Source organism: Salvelinus fontinalis, chromosome 4, assembly GCF_029448725.1.
Source record: "Salvelinus fontinalis isolate EN_2023a chromosome 4, ASM2944872v1, whole genome shotgun sequence".
Classification (NCBI taxonomy): Eukaryota; Metazoa; Chordata; class Actinopteri; order Salmoniformes; family Salmonidae; genus Salvelinus; species Salvelinus fontinalis.
The window spans coordinates 72,632,852-72,646,958 of NC_074668.1; the positions used below are offsets into that span (position 1 = coordinate 72,632,852).

Here is a 14,107-nt window from a genome sequence, read left to right on the forward strand (position 1 = left end):
AGTCAAGGGAATCAATGATGGATATGGTGCCTGATTTCATGGCATAATTACTACTGCATTAAGTACAGTCAAGATTGGACATATTCTTTCACCATTAAGATTCCATCCTATAGTCTTTCACTATTAAGATTCCATCCTATAGAAGTGTGCTCCAGAACAATCAATCTTTTGAGAGGAAACTAGTCAATGGAGAGCTCAATGCAATCTATTGAACAATGACTAGCTAATGAAATGTCATGGTAATATCATACAGCTGTAACTGGAACTCTGTGTGCCCTTGCATATAAAATAGATACCCTATACCATGAAGACATTATAAGAATATGCCCATCCATCAGAATGGAAAAAGTCAAGGACACCAAGAGTACCTGTTCTCTGATATACAGCCTACATGTCAGAGACAAAATTGTGTCTGAAGCCAACCCTCCTGATGACAAGAGATCCCTCAGCCTGTCCTCATGCCCTCCAAAACCACCCATGCAACCCCACCCATGCAACACTGAGGGGCGTGCCGACAAAGCTGATCAAATCAAGGATATGTGTCTCGTTATGACTGCGGCGAGTGGCTGGGTAGCTGGCATCCGCAGCGCAGCAAGACATTTTATGGCCTACAGGACTAGGGCCCTGTGTGGATTAGACGGTCGTCTGATAAATGAGCCAGCCAGCTCAGAGCAGACAGACAGCAGTGGAGCATTCAGAGGAGAAAATGAGATTTCTCATAATACAATCAAAATCACACCCTGCAGGGAAATTAATCTGTAGAGTTTTGTATTGAACCTGTTTCATCTCAGAGGATACTGTGACATTGATTCTAATTGAGTTAATAAAGCTATTGTAATGAAAGGTTAAGGTAAAGGTTATTATAAACTGGGTGGTTTGAGCACTGAATGCTGATTGGCTGACAGCCGTGGTATATCAAACCATATACCATGAGTATGACAAAACAGTTATTTTTAATGATCTAATTACATTGGTAACCAATTTATAATAGCAGTAAGGCACCTTGGGGGTTTGTGGTATATGGCCAATATATGACGGCTAAGGGCTGTGTCCAGGCACTCCGCGATGCGTCGTGGTTAAAAACAGCCCTTATCTGTGGTATATTGGCCATATACAACACCCCCTCATGCCTTATTGCTTAAATATACCATGCTGCTGACTGTAGCATGATAAAGGAAATGGACAAAACTAAAACACGTTTCAATTTTCCATCACAAAGGCCTTTATTGCCGTTGTTTCAATAAAATATAGGATAGATTACAAACTCACCATAAAAATAACAGGGGTACTTCCGCCGTGCATGCAAACAGCCAGAATACAGTGATAAACATTAGCTCCAAACAATACGTCAGACACCAAGACACATCAACACAGACAGATGATGGATTGCAGTACTAAGGTTTGCATAGGTTCAAAAGAAGAATACTGATAACTATATAGGTCAAACCAATTCACTTCCTCCACTCCACATATGAGTAAAATGAACTTGAATTAAACTATTTCAGAAGTATAACATTTCACAGTGAGAGAGAAAGCTGTGTATCAAACATGACTGGGGATGGAGAACCTCTTAGTTAGTAGCAATTCACAGGAATACATGTAAAGTCAGAAGAGGCATACCAAACCAAACCATGCCTCTTTTCCTAGCTTACCTACTCAAAGTGCACTATGCACTTTGAGTAGCTCAATATTACAATCATTAGTCACCCCTTTCAGATGTTTCAGATACTCCAAAGTGTATGTTGTCTTTAGTGGCATGCATGCAACTCTTTAGGCTAAAGATTCCCTCAGCTTAGTCCCAGTACATACTGTCCAGTATGATTTGACTGCTCGAGACTGTTAGCACATGTTGATCAACCTACCATAACATCCCTTCACAGCTTAGACCTCTTATGTGCTAATTTCAGTATGAACTCTAAGCATAAGGCAATGGAACCATCTTTAGTTACACCTTATACAATAACCCTATCATTCCTGGGACCCCGCCCGCATTTTGGCATAAGGTTCAGTGGCGTACCGCAGTTTTAAAGGAAATTTCCTGAAATTCTATTTTGTTCAGATTGTTTTTAGTTTACTTTGTAGTTCTGAGTTGGGTATCCATCCACCGCTTGCAATCCTGTTTTTGAAATGCTATTATACGACATAATATGATAGCAGAAAGACATTCAATATGCGACACATAAAAAACAGATAAACATCAGCGAGTGATCATAAAATGTGGTTATATTTCCCTATATTGGATCCCTCCAATTTACTGGTATCACTCCACGGCGGAGGGATACATCCGAGGTGAGGATTTACAGATTTACTCCTGTGTACACCTGAGTCACGGCTGGGGTCCACCCCTATATATAGGCCCCATGGCCGTGACAAGTTCTCTTTCATTTTCTTGGCGGACATCTGTATGGTTTGAGGTACAAACTTTCTGAACTTCGCTTGGTAATTCACTGGTAAGTGTAATATCTTGCGTGGAGGTATACTCACTGGCTATTTTGCAGCCTGGAGCAGCTGGCCACATGGCCAGCCCCTCCTCTTGAGTGCATCACTTGCTGCACACGGTTGATCTGTATCTTCCGCCCGCGGTTTGTTGTGCTTGTGTTTTGTTAGCTTTACACTACGACTCCATGGCCCTGCGGTCTTTCCTTCCACATCTGAAAGGAAGACATGTCTTGGTGAGAACGGACAACACCACATTGGTGGCTTACATCAACCATCAGGGTGGACTGAGGTCCCACTGGTTCAATCTTATAGCATGGGAGCTCTGGGCTGTCTAGCATCTCTACGCGCAGCGCATGTACCTAACATCCTGAGTGTGTCAGTGGATATGCTCTCGAGGGAGGGCCCGTCATCTTGGGACTGGAGCCTACATCCCCAGGTGGTGCAGCACCCGTGGGACATGTTCGGGAGGGCGCAGGTGGACCTGTTTGCCTCCCTGGACAATGCACACTGCCCCCTGTGGTACTAAATGTCGGAGCCACCAGGGCCTCTGGGCTTGGATGCTCTGGCTCACGATTGGCCAGGGCTGGAGCTTTACGCATTCCCCCCTTTTCCCCTAATCCAGGCTGCGCTGGACAGGACCAGGTTGGCAGAGCATCGTCTGCTTCTGGTGGCCCCATACTGGCCCAGATGACCCTGGTTCAGCCTTCTCCTGTCTCTGTTGTCTGGGACATCTTGGCAACTTCCCCTGAGACTGGACTTGCTGTCTCAGGTCGGGGGAACTCTGTGGCATCCGAGACCGCACCACCTCAGTCTGTGGGCTTGGCCACTAAACGGCACCAATGGTCCATGTTAGGACTACAGGAGGGTGTAATGAACACCATGCAGAGTGCAAGGGCGCCGGCTACAACCGCGGCATACCAGTTGCACTGGCGGATGTTCTGCTCTTGGCGCACTGGTATTAAGGTTGTGCCCGAGTCATGCGGGGTGCAGTATGTCCTCCAATACCTGCACTCGATTGGATGAGGGCTTGGCAGCCTCTACACTGAGTGGGTATGTAGCCACTATATCTGCCTGCCATGTGGGGTGGATGGACAGGCCAGTGGGGCGCAATACCTTGGTCTCCAGGTTTATGAAGGGTGTTCGTCGCCTGCGTCCAGCTAGGACCCGCTCAATGGCGAGCTGGGATCTGGATGTAGTCTTGGCAGCTTTGGCAAAGCCGCCTTTCGAACCGTTGGAGTCTGCCTCTCTGAAACACCTCTTTATGAATGTGGCTTTCTTGAAGAGGTGTGAGCTCCATGCTCTTTCGGTAAGTTCTAAGTGCTACCGGATGGACCCCGGGGGGAGGAGTATATCTCTCTGCCCCAACCCTTCATTCCCCCTGAAGGTTCTGTCAGACAGCCATGTGAACACCCTTTTTATCCTGTCTGCTTACGGCCCCCCAGCAGTGGTGGGGGAGTCTGGGCCTCCCTCTGGCATGCTGTGCACTGGTTGCCTATGTGGAGTGAACATGGTCAGTGAGAACAACAGACCAGCTCTTTGTCTGCTATGGTGAGAGAGTCCCGGGGGCTGGGCAATCAAAGCAGAGGCTCTCTCACTGGATCGTGGACACGATTACGACAGCATCCAGCCTGGCTGGCATGCCAGTGCTGGGATCTGTGGTAGCACATTCAACACGAGGTGTGGCTGCGTCCTGGGCTCTACTGAGAGCCCCTCGCTGAGATCTGTGTTACGGCCAGCTGGGCTTCTTCTTGCACATTTGCTAGGTACTATCGGGTAAATGTGGCACCTCCCTCTGCGGTTGGTTCAGCAGTCCTGGGCGTCGCCTCCCCTTCCTGGGACAGGGCCGGGACCCCGTTCCACATTTACGGCCCCTGCGTCTCGGTCCCGCACTGGGACTTCGCCGCTGGCTGGCCATGTCCCTCTAGCACTGACTAATCTGGTATATGTATAGCAATATATTGGAGTGATCCAATATAGTGAAACATAACGAAGGTTACGTATGTAACCACGGTTATGTGAGCTATATGGATCATTCCAATCCTCTACGGTGCTAGAGGCGCCTCAAAAATGATGTAGAGAAGGTGTCGCGGCCATGGGGTCTATATATAGGGGCGGACCCCAGCTGTGACACAGGTGTACACGGGAGTAAATCTGTAAATCCTCACCTCGGATGTATCCCTCCGGCGCAGAGTGATACAATATATTAGAGTGATTCATATAGCTCACATTGTGTTAACAAACCCTATACTGTCTGTTTCTGGAAGCCTTTCATCCTTCCCCTATAAAACATCTTTACCTCCATCACATATTTACAAAGTGAAATGTTTTGATTGAAACAATTCATGAGTGAAATCATACTGTACTACATGTACACTAATTGAGATAATATTTACAGTTAACAGAAATCATAAGCAAAAAGCTACATGAGGAAAAATACCCATTATATTTAATCAGACTTAAGAACATAAAACAATCTCTGACAAGGCGTGACATCTTGTTGACCACAGTAGTCTTTGTGGAGATACAGCTGCCGTGTGTGGAACTCACTGACTGCACAGACTAGCATGCTTCTGAACACAGTGAGGCCAACCAGTGTCAACCAATGGTCATGTCTCAACTCAAGAGTGGGCTGCACAATGAATCGAATTCACATCAAAATCACATATTGACATGTGCAATATCCATATCGTAAAATATCCATATCATAAGCAATATTTTTTAAACGCATCTCAGCCTTGAGTAACTTTAGGTCTTAGAGTTAACTCCGTTTTTTTCTCCTCTTGCGGCTGCTTCACACACACACTAAGCCTCGCCCCCTGTCACTCAAGCAGCGCAGTTCCTCCCCTTCGCTGTTAGATGATTAACTATACATGTGCATGTTGTTCCGTCAGGTCAATGCAGTCAACAAATTGTTCCAAACAAGAACGATGCTGCTTTCCACTTAGCTATAATTCAGACTATTTCTATAATTCCAACAGTTCACACAAATATTTTGATATTTATCGCACGTCAAATCGCAATAACCATATTTGTTAAAAATAAAAATCGCTATTACATTTGTTTGCCCATATCGTGCAGCCCTAGAGGTCGGTTGATGTCATGGTGGACGTGAGACCATGAGTGCGGTTATTTTGGTCCAACCAGGCTCTACAGATTTCCCATGGAGATATTAGAAAGAGCCAACCGCTCTGGAAACCAAACAACTCTGCTATAAGCCAAACAGCTCTGCTAAATTGTTTGAGTCATTTGGACATGCTCAGTGGTCACATGAGTAGTCTATTTTCCATTTTAAATCTCAAGGGTTGAATTATCTGACCAAGCTCCCTCCAAGTCCTGGATCATGTAAACACAGGCTTTTCTAACTGACCACCATAGCCAGTCAACAGTAACTAACTATATTATATAACTACATTTGTTAGTCTCAGAGATGCATTCCATTTTCTAAACAGATACATTCCAAGTTGCTGATCTCTCAGAGGCGTCCTACTCAAAACAAAATATCGATACATTCCAAGCATTCACGTCATAGAAAACTCCCACAAATTATAACAACCCAAATAAATACAAACTCGAATGTAAACATGCTGTACATCCAGTACACATGTAGACAAACCGTTTGTGTAATGTGGGCTGTTGCGTTACATAACCTAAGTTTAGTTTGACATCCATCCATAATGAGGTCACTCACCTCATGTCAGGGGTGTCAAATACAACCAGGTGAGAGGAGTTCCTTACTAATTGTTGACCTAAATTCATCAATCAAGTACAAGGGTGGAGCAAAAACCCGCCGACACTCGGCCCTCAGTGGAAGGAGTTTGACACATGCATTATGTGATGCCAATGTGTCAACAAATGATTTCAGCATGAAGCACCAGTGCAATAGCATCAACTGTAGAATATGTAGTCCTACCAAACAAACACGGCTCTTTTCTATATCATCAGCCAAGTCTAACACTACAACTTTGAAATCAGTAAAAGTAGTTTAGATGCTGTCATCACCATAGTCCTACTGTAAAATACAACATTGCACAGTGGAAGTTATTTACAAAATACTGACAATGAAATGCTACTGTTTTACTGGACTGGATGTGTTTTAAAAATGGCGTGAGTTTGACTATTTTGGTTCTACTGTACTTCATAAAAAAATAATGTTTTGTTTTGTTCAACCTGAATAAAAGGAGAGAAACCTGGAATTTTTGGAAGATCGTCAGGTCCGCACTCTAGAAACGATCTGAGGTAAATGTATAATTTTCCACAGGAACAGTTGCATTTCAGGTCCAACAAGGAACAGAAACAAAAGTCCAACAGTATCTGTCTCTGTAATTTATCATTGTGTAATAACAGTTATAAAATGGAGTGATATGCCTGTGGATTTTGTCATTAAAGCTCAACCTTGAAGAAGGTAGAGATACTGTATGGGTGAGGCAGTGGTGACTGACTCTGCAGTGGACCTTAGGGTTAGAGCTATCCTCAACTATTGTTTACAAGACACCTGGTGAATTATTGTGACTGGTTGAGATCAAGAGTGTCACAACAGGAATATTGTAAAATATCACCTGTCAGATACATGCAGGCTGCACTGCAGAGAAAGATCTAGCATAAGATCCTGTACAAAATGTTCTGTACAATAGTTTTTTGTTGTTGTCAAATATACATGTCCTCTAGTTTAAAATAATGCATATAGCATATGCATTATTTGGCATTTGAGAGTGGTAAAGATCCACATATTATTATGTAACATGTTTGGGGTCATACCAGAGCATCCTAATAGGCTAGCATACTGCTAGACTGTAGGGCTCCACTCTGACACAGTCTACTCTCCTGCTATTGGTTACCATCCTCTGGAGAAAATATTCTGGTGCATTTATAACCAGCGAACAAGGCTCGTGGGATGATTTCCTTTTTCTATCATCATCTCGTGGAGCAGTGCTATAGAGAGGGTTTAAACATTTCCCCAACATTGAAATATTCATGTTCAAATAGTTATAAAACTGAATACACCCAATATTGATCAAGATAAAAGCACAGCAGCGTTCCCCTTTAGTTATAAGGCAGATCCAAGAAGATGAAAAGATGAGGAATTGGTAAAACAAATGACAATTTGATATTTCCTTTGTTGATCCAGTGCGAATATTGTTGTGACTGAGCTTTGGCCTGCCCCACCCGCTGGAGTTTTCAGAGGAGAGAATCGGATTGAAATCCGGCATGACAGGTACACAGGGGGATGCACGTGAGCACAGTCCCATGCTATCGGAAATAAACAGAGAGAAGACTGTCTTAGTGTTTTTCATAACCATTTTCTTCAGTTTTGTATAAGCAGTCGTTGACAGTTAAGACATCGCACAAGATGTTTAATGAAATAGTCAAAAGTGGGGATTGAAGAGAGTATCGCTGCGTTTTAGAGAGGGACAGTGACGCTTAAATGGGGTATATTCCTGGCACGTTTTCAATGGCACATGTCCCTGCATTACATAAGAGTATATTCGTGCCACACCTAAGGGCACAACACCAAGGCTAATTATCATACAGCAGATTTACCTCTCACGGCGGACACCTAATGAATGGCTTGTCTTTCAATTCTGTCAAATCTGTCAAACATAATGACATGAAACAAAATCAATGTGACGGTCGTGAAAAAAACTATGTAAAAGATTACTGAGTTTACAGCTGGACACGGCAGTTGGACCATTAACACAATGTGTAGAGGGTATAGCCTATGGTAGCCCTATTCTTTATTATGGTAAAGCCGTGCCCGTTGTGAGATTGCGTGCTTTACACACACAGTGCGCTGGTGAGAACGCCAAGGACGCATGCAGGTTAGATGAAGTGAATCCAGCCGTCCTCCCACTCACGGGGTGGGGAAATCTTAAACCTGTGGCGTCGCACTTTGTAGTTGACCCCGTTATTATTGTCCCAATACTCATCTCCACCAACACAGTATCTAATGGCAAACTGGAATGTGCCTCCGCTCTCCAGAAACGTTGTTGGGGTGATTATCTTAAAGGAGAATTTGTCTGTCACACCGTCGCTTGATTCTGGGACATATGATGTCAGACTGTCCATGAAGGTTATCCAGTTGTTGATTGAGAACCTCAAATATACACTTTTCTCGAAAGCCATGTTCAAAACCCGCACGAAGCCCGACAGACTGAACTCGTCGGCTTCAGCACACTCCAACAACACTTTCACTTCTTTCACTTTCTCAGTAAAGCCTGGCAGGGTCCCGGGGTTCTTGAATTGCAGCTCCATAAAACTTGACTGGTTGGTCGGTGCCCTGGGGAACTTGTCAAAGGGGTTCAGATGGAGGGGACCCCTGTCGAATCTGGCCATTATGCGCTCCGGCACATCGGGCATGTCTGTGTCATTGAAGTGCTTCACAGAGGTGAGCTCCAGACCCAGAGAGTCGGCGAAACGGACCTTTTTCTGGCTGCAGGGACTCCGGCTGCGGGAGATCTCAAGCTTCGCTCTCTCTATGGGGGTCGGCAGAGACTTGCACCTCCGGCGTAGGTTCGGACTCTGCGGGGGTTTGAGGAAGGATTCCCGGCCTCTTGGTCTCTCATCCACCACATGGTGCATCTCGATGGTCTCGCTTGTTCCGTTCAGCTCCATCCCCTCTTCGTCTTCTAGTCTCGGGTCTGCTGTCAAGCTCCCGAACAACCCAGCTATGCAGCTGTAGTTCCTCGGGAGGCAGTTCTTGGGAGGCAGCATGACCACAACAGAACGCACAGCCTCGGTTTCCATAAAGCGGGAGAGTCGCTGGTCTGCAGTCGAAGTGGTCGTGATCAGGGGCACGGAGAAAGCAACACGCCGTCAGGTGTCAGATATAAACACACGGATAGGCGCCGTAGTATCACGTCAGACTGTGACACTGCGCATTTCTGAACCAATAAGCCAAGCTTCTGCAAGTGTAGCTAGAACAACGCACCACAAATAACAGACATGCCTACCTAACGTCATTTTAGATTTCATTCACAGGCATACAAATTCGTTCATTATTAAAGAATATGAAATATGGGATTCCCTTATCTTTGTTCGCGTTTCCAGCAGCATGCCCCAGTCAAGGTGTGTGTGTGTGGCTGAGCTTTTTATTTATTTAACCTTTATTTAACTAGGCAAGTCAGTTAAGAACACATTCTTATTTACAATGACGGCCTACCAAAAGGCCTTTGGCGGGGACGGGGCCTGGGATTATTTAAAAAGTAAATCAATACAATATAAGAAAACAACATAGCAATGCAGAAACACATGACAACACAACATGGTAGCAACACAACATAGTAGCAGCACAAAACATGGTACAAACATTATTGGGCACAGACAACAGCACAAATGTCAAGGAGGTAGAGACAACAATGCAGCACACAAAACAGCCACAGTGCATATAAAATTGCACAGAGCTAGGGGGAACCAGTGAGAGGCATGACATTACAGTCATAAGGTTTGTGCCTGGCTGGACCACGACGTGCTGAACAGCACGTCTCATTTCTTGCCTGACGACTCATCCTGAATTTAATTCCGCTGCTATACCGATTGCTTCACAGAGAAGAAACGTTAGTGGCGTGGCGTTTGGCAGGAGAGATGTGGATGGGCAGCTAGGCAATCTCATTTCGGCCATGAGCTAAAAACACACAACTTCCCTTCTCAGTTTTTTTTATACCGAAACAGAGGTGGGTGGCCACTTTGTTATTGTTTCAACAAGGACTCTAGCTTTGAGTGTATATTCTAGATACCTGTAAATAATTTACATAATGTAAAATTGTAGGCCTATGTAAAGGACGTCACGCCGCTTGCGAGTACCACCGCCACAGAGAAGCGACAGTCGATGCCACTCGAAAAGCTAACTATTCGCTGGCGCAAGTGGGGACAGTTCAGGCTGAGGAGTTTCATACATCGCCATGTGCTACACCTACTGTAGCCAAGATATGAAGCATTGGCCAATCTGAACCAGTGCTTGACTTGGGTAGGAGCTCCATCACCTCAAATGTTTTACTGCTTGAGCTCCTGTTAATATTATAGAATGTTAGCTCAAAAGTGTCGTGCATAGCTCAAAAGTGTCGTGGAGCTCCTGCACCTAAATATAAACAGTACTGCCACCTAAACGAGTACCGGAAGCTATTTCAATCTAATTCAAGCACTGATCTGAATCAAATTAACATAGGCCCATGCCCACTATTTTATAGCCTTACGTTATAGTATGCATATTATAATACTGTTATAATGGGCTATTTGAAAATATATTGTATATGACATCTTACTATAAATTACAGAAATGTTAAGGTTAGTCTTAATTATAGATATTGAATGAAATAGTCAGCAACATAGTGGACACACCATGCTGTAAATCCCGAATTGTAACAAGCAGCAAATCCAGGTCTAGAAATTGTTACATTTTCTTAGATAACATGGAAATGAGCAACAACCTGTCAACTGCAATTTGTTTACTCACGCCCCCTCCCATTTTCCCTCTACATTTCCACCACGTCACTTCTGAGCGCCCTGTTGTAGCGGAGTTGTCATGGCAACGACGTTCTATCCACTCCAAACACTTCGTGGGCCAAGCACGTCTTTGACTTTGTTTGGGGTTGTCTCCTGATAGCTGCAAAACTGTAATAAATATTTGATGACTATTCTATGTTACTGCCTATTAAGTTGAATGTAAAACCCCCAGGGAGCAAATGCTTGTATGGTATTGCTGAGGAAAATGTCGAACTCGACCCCCTTTAATGGTAAGTTGTCTCTTTTACAGCCTTGCTTATGGCTTCAGCTAACGTTAGATCAAGTTTCCTACTTAAGTTGCCAGTGTTTACCTAACGTTAACGTTAGTAGATAGGGAGAAATGTGAGGTTCTCTTGCTAGCTAGCGAGAATGTTTCTGAATAATTTTAATGGACAGGTTTTGTAAACAGGGTTAACAAGTTTGTTAACACTGAGTTAACATGTCATAAAGTTGACGTCAAAGGCTACATGTCTTCAGATATCTTACAAATAGTTTTGCAACGCTTACAATTAATTATAGGTTGCTTGCTGTTTGTGTACATTTATCTCCACTCTTACCAACGAGCGTACATGATGAGTGCCTAATTAGAGATGTTTTTTCACTCTCAACAGATTTCACCCTGAAAGGCTCATCTTAGAATGGACAAATTCAAGGAATGGGATCAGGCGCCTGTAGAAGTGGCTGAAGACAGAAGTGTGGCAGTCGAGTACACAGGATGGGACCAGAGTTGCCAACTACCCAACAGGGGCCATGTCAATGCCCTTTTGGATATCAGTGATGATACCTCATCCAAAGAGCAGGAGCCATTTGAGTTTCTCTGTCTCTCCGGATGGGAGGAAGCTGTGAGTAATACACTGCGGTTACTCTTTTATTTTTGGCTAGATTGTGAATGATATTCAGCCAGTGTCACATTATTACGTAGGCACCAGATACACACTTCAATTTCATGTGAGTTAAGACAAAGTGAAACAGTGTTAGTATGTTTATTCACTGTTTATAACTACATTCAATCTCAGAAATCATCTTAAAAGGCGAAACTTCATTTTCTCTTAATTGCGATACACTGATTAAAATGTAATTACGTTTCCCTTAATGCTGTTGTGTTTGTTGTTGAGACAGATTCGGGGCTGGGGCAGAACTACTCCACTTGGCTGCCTGGTTCAGACCCAGAGGAGAGGAAAGAGGGTCAAGACTGGAGACACAGACCACCACTGCCACCTGTGTGTGGACCTCGTGAAGCTCTCGGACCCCCCTGACTCTGAATTCAGCTTAACCCACTCCCATGAGTCCTTCTGGGATTCCACCGTGGACCCATGGGAGAACCCCCCCCCCACAACCCTGGGAGACTTCCTGAACAGACCCTACAGTCAAACCTCTAGCATCTCTTCAGAGGAGTCCCCACCAGAGTTCTTCAGGGACCTTCAGAAAGCCACACAGCAACTGACACTCCGAGACAAGATGGTGGAGGACAAGGCTGAGGTGTGTGAGATCAGTGACTCACTGCTGGGCTCGGCCCCCTCCCAGGGTCACCACCACTCAGCCTCAGAGTGTCCCATGACGCTGATCATCAACAGCTTCGCCGTCCTACCGCCCGTGAAGACCTCCCAGCCCAGACACCCTAAGGTCACCAGCCAGCTCCGGAGGGGGGACGCTGGACCGGGACGCAGCGCCTCAGACGGGGAGACCGCAGAGGCTGGGTCAGACGGTGTCACCCCTGCCAGGGAGAGTGGAGGAGGTGTGGAGAGCCAGCAGAGCTGCCACCTGTTGTCTGCTTTCAGCATCCCCATCCTCAAGAGATGTGACATGCCCCTCAGCACACTGTCAGATCCTCTACCCCGTGCCACCTACCCCCTGGACAGACACCTCAGACAGGATCCCCGGACCAGCAGTGCTCATAGACTCTACTTTGGACTGAAGACCAAGAGCCTGAAGCGTGCAGAGCCCCAGCTGCCCATTCTGTTTGGAACCAGGGTGCCCATCCCAGCCTCTCCACATAGACTACTCTGAACAGAGACTGTTACTTTGCACTCCATACTCTCTCCCAACCCAAAAGCTCAGCCTTTGTGGGTTTGTGATTAAAAATAAAATTTCTGTGAAATTTCTTCATATTTTTTGTATGACACTGATGACTGTATAAAAAAAAAAAAAAGCTGTGACGAATTCAACTTGGTCGTATTAAACTACATGGAATTGGCATATGAGTTTCCAGATTTGTTAGTTCTATGTGATTTATAAGCTATACTACCTCAGCCTCATTGTATAACCAGTTTATTAATGCGTTACATGAGTATCAAAAGATAGAATTTGGTCCATCATCACTGTGATAATATGCCATCAATCTAGCATCAGCAATACAAAGTAGTCCAGATTGCTAGAATACATTGTGTAGACATGGTATGCTAATTTGTTACCACTGATTATTCAGAGTGAAATAATTTAACTGTTACATGAGCCTTCCTTAATTACAAACACTCCACGCACCTGGACATGAGTGAATCATTTTAAAATGGAGTGATAAATGTATGTATGATTTCAGTCCTACATTTTGCATGAGCTTTTATTGTGGTGCTCACACTTGAGCTTTTAGTTTCTCAGCAACTATGCTACCTACTCTACAATGCTGAGGTCTAGGTCGGTTTCTTGGATTCCTGAATGTTAAACTGCAGACATTCATGCACTCTAATGGAATGAGCAGTCAGTGATTGTAGTGTTCCAACCCATGTGAAGATGTCTGTGGTAGCCTATTGAATTACATGCTAGAAGTGAACCACACTGTGATTCTCAGGGGTTGTGACAGCATAGGTGTGTGGGCGGAGGGATTAGTATCGTATTCCAAATGACTTACACAATTACAATATTGTATTCAAACGGACTGAGCATAATACATGTACATAGTAAACTAACTTGTACTGCCACACAACCCAGGTGAAAACTGTGACTGACATTTACTGAAAAAGAGCACATTGAGTGTGTACAATATTGAGTATGGTGTTGTAACTCAAAAGTAGTGTGTGCTTTAACCAGTAACAAAATATTTGACTTGGCTTTATACAGCACTGTATTACTGTCCTTTGATTTGAAGTGAACTGAAACGAAGCTAGTACAAACAACCAGCTACTACATCAACTCAAACAATCAACCCTTTTTGAACAGTTTATTTTTTAGCATCTAC

At 44.5% G+C, this 14,107-nt stretch overlaps 2 protein-coding genes across 3 annotated transcripts; one reads left to right on the forward strand and one right to left on the reverse strand.

Moving 5' to 3' along the window:
* Positions 1-1,198: 1,198 nt before the first annotated feature.
* LOC129854350 (protein phosphatase 1 regulatory subunit 3E-like) lies at positions 1,199-9,274 on the reverse strand. The gene has a single exon (XM_055921293.1). It carries the CDS (start codon positions 9,178-9,180, stop codon positions 8,257-8,259), a length of 924 nt encoding a protein of 307 aa, XP_055777268.1. The 5' UTR covers positions 9,181-9,274; the 3' UTR covers positions 1,199-8,256.
* Positions 9,275-9,401: 127 nt separating this feature from the next.
* Positions 9,402-13,989, forward strand: LOC129854349 (uncharacterized). Of its 2 annotated transcripts, none has more exons than XM_055921290.1 (4): positions 9,402-10,399; positions 11,108-11,165; positions 11,547-11,777; positions 12,055-13,989. In XM_055921290.1, the coding sequence occupies exons 3-4, from the start codon at positions 11,574-11,576 to the stop codon at positions 12,940-12,942; spliced, it is 1,092 nt and encodes a 363-aa protein (XP_055777265.1). In that variant the 5' UTR covers positions 9,402-10,399; positions 11,108-11,165; positions 11,547-11,573; the 3' UTR covers positions 12,943-13,989. The 2 variants fall into 2 exon arrangements, with proteins under 2 accessions (XP_055777265.1, XP_055777267.1); XM_055921292.1 differs by having other exon boundaries at positions 9,402-10,106.
* The last annotated feature ends 118 nt before the right edge of the window (positions 13,990-14,107 follow it).